The 11,352-nt window shown below is 44.5% G+C and overlaps 1 protein-coding gene across 2 annotated transcripts in view; it reads left to right on the forward strand.

The window, feature by feature from the left end:
* The window catches only part of dusp11 (dual specificity phosphatase 11 (RNA/RNP complex 1-interacting)), a 21,046-nt gene that overhangs the window by 1,991 nt on the left and 7,703 nt on the right, over window positions 1-11,352 (forward strand). The window contains exons 2-5 of one of the 2 annotated variants that reach the window (XM_032510735.1): window positions 2-77; window positions 1,443-1,574; window positions 4,278-4,401; window positions 5,787-5,847. In XM_032510735.1, the coding sequence (XP_032366626.1) occupies window positions 2-77; window positions 1,443-1,574; window positions 4,278-4,401; window positions 5,787-5,847 (393 nt within the window). Of the gene's footprint in view, window positions 78-1,442; window positions 1,575-4,277; window positions 4,402-5,786; window positions 5,848-11,352 lie in introns of both variants that reach the window. The other variant, XM_032510741.1, reaches the window with a different exon arrangement.

Raw genomic sequence — 11,352 nt, forward strand, 5'->3', positions numbered from 1 at the left:
GATGGCTGGACTACATCTCTGTGGGGAAGAGGATCCCCGGGACGCGGTTCATCGCCTTCAAAGTTCCTCTGAAGCAGGTCAGCAGCTGCTTTCATCCTCCTGGCTTCAAAATAAAATAAAAATTTAACATTTTTTTAAATATATTTTTTTGACACATCTTCTGACGTTTTTGTCACTTTTTGACCATTTAATTTAATTTTGTAAAACAAAGTTTTGACACGTTCTGACTGTTTTGTCACTTTTATTTTTCCTCCGTTTTTGGCCATTTTTTTAAAATATTTTTTTTGACACATCTGACGTTTTTGTCACTTTTTTAAAAACGTTTTTGTCACTTTTTTGACCGTTTTATTTATTTTTTTAAAATATATTTTTGACATGTTCTGAGAATTTTGTCACTTTTTAAAATGGCTTCAAAATAAAATAAAAATTTAACATTTTTTTAAATATATTTTTTTGACACATCTTCTGACGTTTTTGCCACTTTTTTCAATATTTTTGCCACTTTTTTCAATATTTTTGTCACTTTTTTTGACCATTTAATTTAATTTTGTAAAACAAAGTTTTGACACGTTCTGACTGTTTCGTCACTTTTTAAAATGTTTTTTTCCTCCGTTTTTTTGTCACTTTTTGGCCATTTTTTCAAAAAACAATTTGACACATCTGACGTTTTTGTCACTTTAAAAAAAAAATGTTTTTGTCACTTTTTTGACCGTTTTTACTTAATTTTTTTAAAAATATATTTTTGACATGTTCTGAAAATTTTGTCACTTTTTAAAATGGATTTTTTCACTCGTTTTTTCATTTTTTTGTCACTTTGTGGCCGTTTTAAAAAATATATATTTCTGACATATATTCTGACGTTTTTCTCACTTTTTTTCAGTGTTTTTCTCGCTTTTTAAAATGTATTTTTTTTTCACTTTTTTGCCACTTTTTCGCTCGTTTGAAAATAATATTTACACAGTATGTTGGTGAAGAATCACACACGTGTGAATGTCAAAGTTTAGTCTTTTGAAACCTTTTCAATTTTTTTTCAAATGCTATAAAATTATATTCCCACGATTCCATAAAAGTAGAGAATTGAGTACTTGCAATTGTACTTCACTTTTTGAGTAATTTGATTCAAAAGGAACCCATATTTCAGTGTTTTCTTCCGGTCAAAATTGCTTTTTCCCCACATTTTCGTCGCCTTTTAACCCTTTTTTAATTTCATGGTCAGTGAGCTTAATTTAAAACACATTATACTTAATTTCTTTCTTTAAAAAAAAAAAAAAAAGCAGAAATCATGAATTATTTGGACTAATATTGAAGATGAGAGGATGCCGAGTGGATCACAGACTGCGTTATGTCAAATGTCAGGACAACGTTTAAAACAATTAAAACATTGTTTTTTTTTCTCTCTAAATGCTGTAAAACCCCCCAAAAAACCCAAAAACCCCCCCCAGTCTCTGAACCGGAAGCTCCCGTGTTCGGAGGTCTTCGGTCCCTGGGAGCTGCTGGACGCGCTGAGCACCGAGCAGCAGCGGCTGGGTCTGATCATCGACCTGACCTTCACCACGCGCTACTACACTCTGCAGGTTTAGACACACACACACACACACACACACCATACAGGTAACACACACCACACACATCATCACACACGCAGGTAACACACCCCACACACAACGCCACAAACACACACTACAGTACAAACACACACCACACATACACACAATACAGGTTAAACCAGCCAACAACACAGACACACACTCTGCCGGTAACACACACCAAACACACACACACACTTAGGTAACACACACACACACTCCCACACGCCAGTGTAACAACACACACACACACACACCCCAACACATCACACACTACAGGTAGACACACACACACACACACACACACACAACACACCACTCGCAGGTTACCACATGCACACACACATACACACCCACCACAACACACCTCCACGGACACACACACTCACGACACACACACCACTACGGTAACACCACACCACACACACACACACCTCAGAACAACACCCACACACACCACCCACACACACACACACACACTACGTACAAAACACACACCACCCCCACCCACACACACACACAACCCACCCTACCAGGTAACACACACACACACACACACATACAGTCAACACACACACACACACACACCACACACTACAGGTAACACACACACACACACACAGACACACACTCTCAGGACACACACACACACACAACACACACACCACACACCACTACAGGGAACACACACACACACACACACACACACACACACACCACTACAGGATAACACACATCACACACACACACACCACTCACAGGTAACACACACCCCACACACACACACTCCACCCCACCACACTACAATACACACACACACACACACATACAGGTAACAACACACACACACACACACACCCTACACGTAACACACACCCACACGACAACACACACACCACACTACAGGACACAAACACACATACACCACACACTACAGGTAACACACACACACACACACACACACATACAGGTAACACACACACACACACGGTAACACACACACACACACACACTACAGGAACACACACCACACACACAACTACAGGTAGAACACACACACCACACACACACATAACACCCAACACCACACACACACACACTACGGTAACACACACACACACACACAACACAAAACACAACACACACACCACTACACATACAGGTAACACACACACACACCACACACACTACAGGTAACACACACACACACACACACACACACACACACTACAGGTCCAACACACACTACAGGTAACACACACACACACACAGTAAACACACAAACACACACACTACAGGTAGGACACACACACACACACACTACAGGTACACACACCACACACACACACACACACACTACAGGTAACAACACACACACACACACACAACACACAACAACTACAGTACACACACCACACACACACACCACACACTACAGGTCACACACCCACACACACACACACACACACACACACACATACAGGTAACACACACCACACACACACACAACAACACACACACACCACACAAACACCACACACACACATACAGGTAACAAACCACACACACACACACACTACAGGTAAAACACACACACACACACACACACACCAACACATACAGGTAAACACACACACACACACACACCCACACACACCAAAACACTACAGGTAACAAACACACCCACACACAGGTAACACACACACACACACACACCACACACACTACAGGTAACACACACACACACACACACACACACACACTACAGGTAACACACACACACACACACACACATTAATAAGGGTTGGTCATTGTTTTGTTTTTAACAATCCTGATTCTTCCTTTCGATTCTCGTGTCCCATTCTTTGAGCGCTGGAGTTGAAACGGGTCACGTGCTTTTTTTCACAGAAAAGAGGGACAGGGTGTGTGGGACATGATGTGTAGGACAGGATGTGTGGGACAGGGTGTGTGGGACAGGATGTGTGGGACAGATGTGTGGGACAGATGTGCGGGACGGGATGTGTGGGACAGATGTGCGGGACAGGATGTGCGGGACAGATGTGTGGGACGGGATGTGTGGGACAGATGTGTGGGACAGGATGTGTGGGACGGGATGTGTGGGACAGGGTGTGCGGGACATGATGTATGGGACGGGATGTGTAGGACAGGATGTGGATATGGGACAACATGAGGGCAACACGAGGGCAACATGAAGATAACATGAGGACAACATGAGGACAACGTGAAGACAACATGAGGACAACATGAGGACAACGTGAAGACAACATGAGGACAACATGAAGACAAAATGAAGATAACATGAGGACAACATGAAGACAACATGAGGACAACATGAAGACAACATGAAGACAACATGAGGACAACGTGAAGAAAACATGAGGACAACAGAAGACAACATGAAGACAAATGAGGACAAGTGAAGACACAGAGGACAACGTGAAGAAACATGAGGACACAGGGACAACATAGCACGTGAGGACAACGTGAAGACAACATGAGGACAACATGAGGACAACATGAGGACAACGTGAGGGTTAAAAACTAAATCGTTAGCTAAACGGTGCCGGCCTAGCTGGAACAGGTTCTTGACGCCCGATCCCAGGTCCTGGTGCTTGTGGTTCTGGTAGTGTGAGGACGGGGGGGCTGAACGCCGCTGTGTTGTGTGTGCAGGACGTCCCCGACTCGCTGCTGTTTGTGAAGATCCTCACAGCCGGACACGAGGTCCCCGGAGACGACACCATCCTGAGCTTCAAACGCGCCGTACGCAGGTTCCTCCGGGAGAACGCCGACAACGGTGAGACACCGGGCCGAGCAAGGCATCAACAGAATGATCTCACACACACACAGACGCACATACGCACACACAAATACACGCAGAGACAGTCACACACAGACGCACATACGCACACACAAATACACCCAGAGACAGTCACACACAGACGCACATACGCACACACAAATACACTCAGACAATCACACACACACACACAAATACACTCAGAGACAAGACACAACCACACCACAAATCACTCAGAGACAGTCCACACACACACACACACCGACGCACAAATACACTCGGAAACAGACAACACACATCACAAATACACTCAGAGACAGTCAACCACCCACAACACAAATACTCAGAGCAGTACACACAGACGACATACGCACACACAATACACTCAGACAGTCACACACACCACACACAAATACACTCAGAGACAGTCACACACAAACAAATACACTCAGAGACAGACACACCCACACAACACACAAATACACTCAGAGACAGTCACCACACACACACAGACGCACAAATACACTCGGAAACACGACACACACACATACACAATACACTCAGAGACAGTCAACACACACACACAAATACATCAGAGACAGTCACACTACAGACGCACATACGCAACACACAAATACACTCAGACGTTCACACACAGAGCACATACCACACACAAATACACTCAGACAGTCACACCACACCACCACACAAATACACTCAGAGACAGTCACACACAGACGCACATACGCACACACAAATACACCCAGAGACAGTCACACACAGACGCACATACGCACACACAAATACACCCAGAGACAGTCACACACAGACGCACATACGCACACACAAATACACCCAGAGACTGTCACACACAGACGCACATACGCACACACAAATACACTCAGACAGTCACACACACACACACAAATACACTCAGAGACAGTCACACACACAAACAAATACACTCAGAGACAGACACACACACACACACAAATACACTCAGACAGTCACACACACACACACAGACGCACAAATACACTCAGAGACAGACAGACACACACAAATACACTCGGAAACAGACACACACACACACAAATACACTCAGAGACAGACACACACACACACAGCAGGATCATTTAAAAGGCAGCCACACACATTGTGCGTCGGCCTTATTTCTGACACCGTGGCGGCAGAAATGTTGCCGTGGCGATCCGCCACTACATCACCAACACGGAGGACACACTGACTATATACTCTCTGCAAATTCTGCCCTCAATATGTATATATAGTGTGTATTTATCGTGGCAATAAACCCTTATTTTGACCCTGATGACGTTAACCAAAGTGTAAAAACTAAAACTGATCCCTGTGTCCCGTTCCAGACGAGCTGATCGGGGTCCACTGCACCCACGGACTCAACCGCACCGGCTACCTGATCTGCAGGTGTGTGTGTGTACGCAGCGACGCATCCACACACACACTCCGAGTGCTTAAGTGTGTTTAAGGCGCCGGGTACACCCGAGCGCGGTCCCCTGTAGATGGACGCGTTGATGTGTTGTCTGGTACAGTAGTCTCTGAAACACCAGGGGACGCACACACAGAATGATCTGGGAGTGAGCCAGACGTAGAGAAGAAGAAACCTGAAGTACAGGCAAGCAGGTTGCCTGGCAACGCATCCACGTTGAACACAGACGTACATTTCTCCTCATTAACGTGCTCTGGGGCTCGAAAGTTTGGGGCCCCCCCCCCCAGGTAAAGATGTGTATTAATGTGCAGAAAGAAGCCAAGAAAAGATGGAAAAATCTCCCAAAAAGCATCAAATGACAGATTACACATTTGTATAATATGTCACAACAAGTTACATTTTATTTCATCATTTACACTTTAAAAATAACAGAAAACAAAAGAATGGTGTCTGCAACAGTTTGGGCCCCTGCAGAGTTAAGACCTTGTACCCCCCCCCCAGGCACTAGGTAGGATTATCGCTCGAACCTGGCCGGGAACGCTCGGGACCCCATAGTCAGAGCTAAGAGTTTGATGTGGCTCGGGAAAGGGAGTTGGGGTCCCCTGCTCGAGCGCTGCCCCCGAGACCCAAGACCGGATAAGCGACTAAAATGTGGATTCCAATTTGGCTTTTAACTTTTTTTGATTATTATGCCCCAATTTTCACTAGTTAGTTATAGACGTTTTCCTCAGTTGATACTGGACTTACCTTTGCTCGCGTTATGGGATACGCAGTATTTTAGAGACCCCAAGAAACGCATCACATAGTCAGAAACAACCTATACGCACTGGGCCGCTTCTCGTCCCTACCTTTTCGGCGCCAGGGGGGGGGGTTGGGGGGGACGCTTTTGGAGCCGGCCGCCTCTCTCCCGGCGTCGGGGTCCCGGGGCGTTGGCTCGCCGCTGGGCGCGAGGCCTCTCATTGCTCGCTGCTCCTACTCCTCCCTCCCCCGTACTGTTGAAACACATCACAAGTCGGACCCTAACAACTAGGTCTGGCAATATACCGATAACATTATCTAATACGTGATCTTAACTTTCTATCGTCTTACGAGTTTTCGGATACCGGGATATGACCTTAATATAATAATATAGATACATAATATATTATATATATATATATCATATATTATTATGTATTTCCTTTCCTGGTTTTAAACGCTGCCTGTACCGTAACGTATTTCATTTTCCCAACTTAGTACACGACTGTTCCAGCTGTTTCTTTGGTCTAATATATCAAAAGTCATGTATCACGTATTTGAAAAGTCAAAACCATCATAGTATATTAGTATACTATATCGAAAAATATAAATATCTTAAAAAGTCGTAAAAAGTCATAGTGTACGTATGGTCAAAAAATCGTTACAAGTTTATAGTTAGACATTTTTTTAAAAAAGTCATAAATTTATGGCGGAAAGATTTTTATGTCAAGACTAAATCATACTTCATATTCAATATGTCGAAAGAACGGTGAAAATACCAAAGTTACTCAATGAGTAGACGATCATAACCATGGTCATAGACTACACAACACTGGAAGTCATGTGTTCACCTCCTCTTGTCCCCCCTGTTGCAGGCCTCCAGATAGTTCTCTGCTCTCCACCGCTTGCCCTCCGCGCGCGTTGAACACTGACCAACCAATCCCCGATGTTATTCACTTGTTCTGAAGTGAGCCAACACACGTTAACTGGGAAGAAGAAATAAGTCAGATCAGCACTCACACTCAACGGCTCCTTTAGGATCCATCACATCCCATCGATCAGATAACCTGCAGTGTGACACACACAACGATCTGGATGATCGTCTGTACAGACCCCAGACTCAAACTCTGGATATTCTTCATGAACATACCTCAGACTCACAACATCTGATGATCTTATGTACAGCACCCAGGACTCAAACTTCTGGTGTTCTTCATGTACAGACCACAGACTCAAACGCGATGAGCTTCTGTACGACCCCCAGACATCCCAACATCTGATATGATTCTTCCATGTACAGACTCCAACTCTGGGTGATTCTTCATGTACACCCAGACTCAAAAACATCTGGATGAGTCTTCATGTACAGACCCCAGACTCAAACATCTGGTGGTCTTCATTTACTACCCCAGCTCAAAAACAGCTGATGAAGTCTTCATGTAACAGACCCCATACTCAAACTCTGGATGAGTCTTCATTACAGACCCCAGACTCAAACATCTGGTGGTCTTCTTACACATACCCCAGAACTGCAAACTCTTGATTCCTTCATGTACAGAAACCACATACTCAACACTGGAATGGTTCTTCATGTACAGACCCCGACGCAACATCCTGGATTAGTCTTCATGTTCAGACACCCCAGCCTCAAACATCTGGATGAGTCTTCATTTCATACCACAGACTCAACATCTGGATGAGTCTTCATGTACAGACCACAGAACTCACATCTTGATGATTCTTCTGTAAGACCCAGACTCAACATCTGTATGAGTCTTCATGTACCGACCCACTCTGTGTGAGTCTCATGTACAGCCCAGCTCAACATCTGGATGAGTCTTCAGTACATACCCCAGCCTCAAACATCTGGGATGGTCTTCAGTGTACAGACCCAGACTCAACCTCTGGATGAGTCTTCAGTACAGACCCGACTCAACATCTGTATATTCTTCATTACACCACAGACTCAACATCTGGAGTGATCTTCTGACAGCCCCACCTCAAACATCTGGATGGATTCGTCATGTACAGACCCCAGACTCACATCTGTGATCTCATGTACAGCCCACAGATAACATCGATGATCTTCTGTACAGACCACGACTAACATCTGGATGATTCGTCATGGACGACCCCAGACTCAAACATACTTGTATGAGTCTTCAGTGTACAGACTCCAACACTGTGTGAGTCTTTTTCATGTGCAGACCCCCCCAGACTCAACATCTGGATTCTTCATGTCAACCCAGACTCAACATCTGATTAGTCCTTCATTTACAGGACCCCAGACGCGAACATCTGGATAGTCTTCAGTACAGACCACAGAACAAACTCTGGATGATCTTTCATGTACAGACACCAGACTCAAACACTGGATGATTCTTCATTTACAGACCCCACTCAACATCTGTTGGTCTTCAGTACAGACCACGACTCAACATCGGCTATTCGTCATGTAAGACCCCAGACTCAACTCTGTATTATTCTTCGTGTACATACCCCCCACGACGAAACTCTGGATGATTCTTCATGTACAGACCCAGACTCAACATCTGGATGATTCGTTCATGTAAGACCACAGACTCAACATCTGATGAGTCTCCTGTCACCACAGAGAGTCAAACATCTGGATGATTCTTCCATGTAAAGCCAGAGCTCAACATCTGGATGATCCTTCACGTAACAGACCCGACTCACACATCTTGATGAGTCCTCATGCACAGACCCAGACTCCAACAGCTGTATGAAGCTTCATGTACAACACCGACTCAAACTCTCTGGAGTCGTCATGTACAGACCAGAGAGGTCAAACATCTGATGATTCTTCATTAAAGACCAGAGACTCAAACTTGGATGATGGTCTTCGATGGTAACAGACCCACAGAGATCAAACTCTGGATGATTCTTCATGTAATGACCCAGAGACTCAAACATCTGGATTAGTCTTCAGTGATTCAGACCCATCCAAAACTCTCGGATGAGTCTTCATGTACAGCCCCAGACTCAAATCTGGATGAGTCTTCATGTCAACACCCAGACTCAAAACATCTGGATTGATCTTCATGATAAGACCCAACCACGACAAACATCTGTCTGAGTCTTCATGTACAGGACCCAACGAGGTTTCATGTACACTCAGATACCAACATGCTGGATGAGTCTTGCATTGTAACAACCACAGACTCAAACTCGGAGAGTGCTTCTTCATGTACGGACCCTCAACTCAAAACATCTGGATATGAGTCTTCTGTACGACCACAGCTTCAACATCTGGAGGTGATTCTTCATGTACAAGACCCCATTGTGAGTCTTCATTCAACCCAACTCAAACATCGGGATGTTCTTACTGTACAGGGAACCCCCGACATAACACATCTGGATGATCTTTCATGTACGACCACACGACTCAAACATCCTGGCTGAGCTTCCATGTACAGACCCCAGACTTCAAACATGCGTAGAGTCTTCATGTACAAGGACACAAGGACTCAAACATCATCTGGATGATTCTTCATGTTTACAGGCCTACAAGACTCAAACATACTGGTGATTTTCTGTACAGACACAGACTCAAAATCTGGATGGTCTTCATTACAGGCCCCGAGAGTAAACTCTGGATGATTTCATTCATGTTTAAAAGGGACACAAGGGCCAAAACTCTGGACTCGAGGTCTTCCCGTACGTACCCCCACTCAACATCTGGAGAGAGTCCTTCCTGTAACCAGGACCCCAGACTCAAACATCTGAGATCCGTATGTAAGACACGATATCGATAGTCTTCAGGTGACAGGACCATCAACGTCAAACCATTGGATGATCTTCTGTACAGACCACGAGACTCAAAACATCTGATGAGGTATTCCAACGTTAAAGACCACAGAAGCTCAAACATCTGGATGTTATTCATGAAGCAGACGACTCAAACATCTGGATGATTCTTCACGTACGACCACAACTCAATCGTTGGGAGTCTTCAGTACAGACCCACAGACACTCTGAACGCATACCGACCCCAACCATCTTGATGATTCTTCCAGTTACAGACCCACAGCCTCAAACATCCGGATGATGTACTTCATGTACAGGACCCAGATCAAACATCTGTATGAGATTTCATGTAAAGAACCAAGGACCTCAAACATCCTGGATTAGTCTCAGCGAACAACACAGTACTCAAAACATCTGGATGATCTTTCTGAACAACCCCAGACCATCAACCATCTGGATGGATTTTCATGTACAGACAACCAAACATGCTGTGATGCTTATTCATGTACAGCACATCACCAATACATGTGATGATTCTTCATGTACAGACTCCACAGGACTCAAAACATTCTGGGATTTTTCATGTAAGGACCAGGACCCAAACATCTGGGATTTATTTTAGTACGAAGGATCAAAAAAACATCGGATGATTCTCATGTCAGCGACCCAGACTCAAACTCTGTATAGGTGCTTCATGGAACGAGACCACAGACTCCAACATCTGTATGTTCTTCTGAGCTGAGTTTAAAAGAGAGGATTGCTTCTACACCGACAATGATCCTACCCACCTCAAAAAGCACGTTATTACATTCAAGAGGCGTGACCTGCGGTTTGCGCATGGCTTCACATCTCCATACCTCACCTAATGTAATCTGGTAGACTAAAGGATGAAACCTCAAAGAACTGGAAGACTTTGGAAGAAGAACGGCGAATCCTCAACAGGAATTAAAAGACCTCTGCTGTCCTACAAGGGGGTT

The sequence above is a fragment of the Etheostoma spectabile genome, chromosome 3 (assembly GCF_008692095.1).
Source record: "Etheostoma spectabile isolate EspeVRDwgs_2016 chromosome 3, UIUC_Espe_1.0, whole genome shotgun sequence".
NCBI lineage: Eukaryota > Metazoa > Chordata > Actinopteri > Perciformes > Percidae > Etheostoma > Etheostoma spectabile.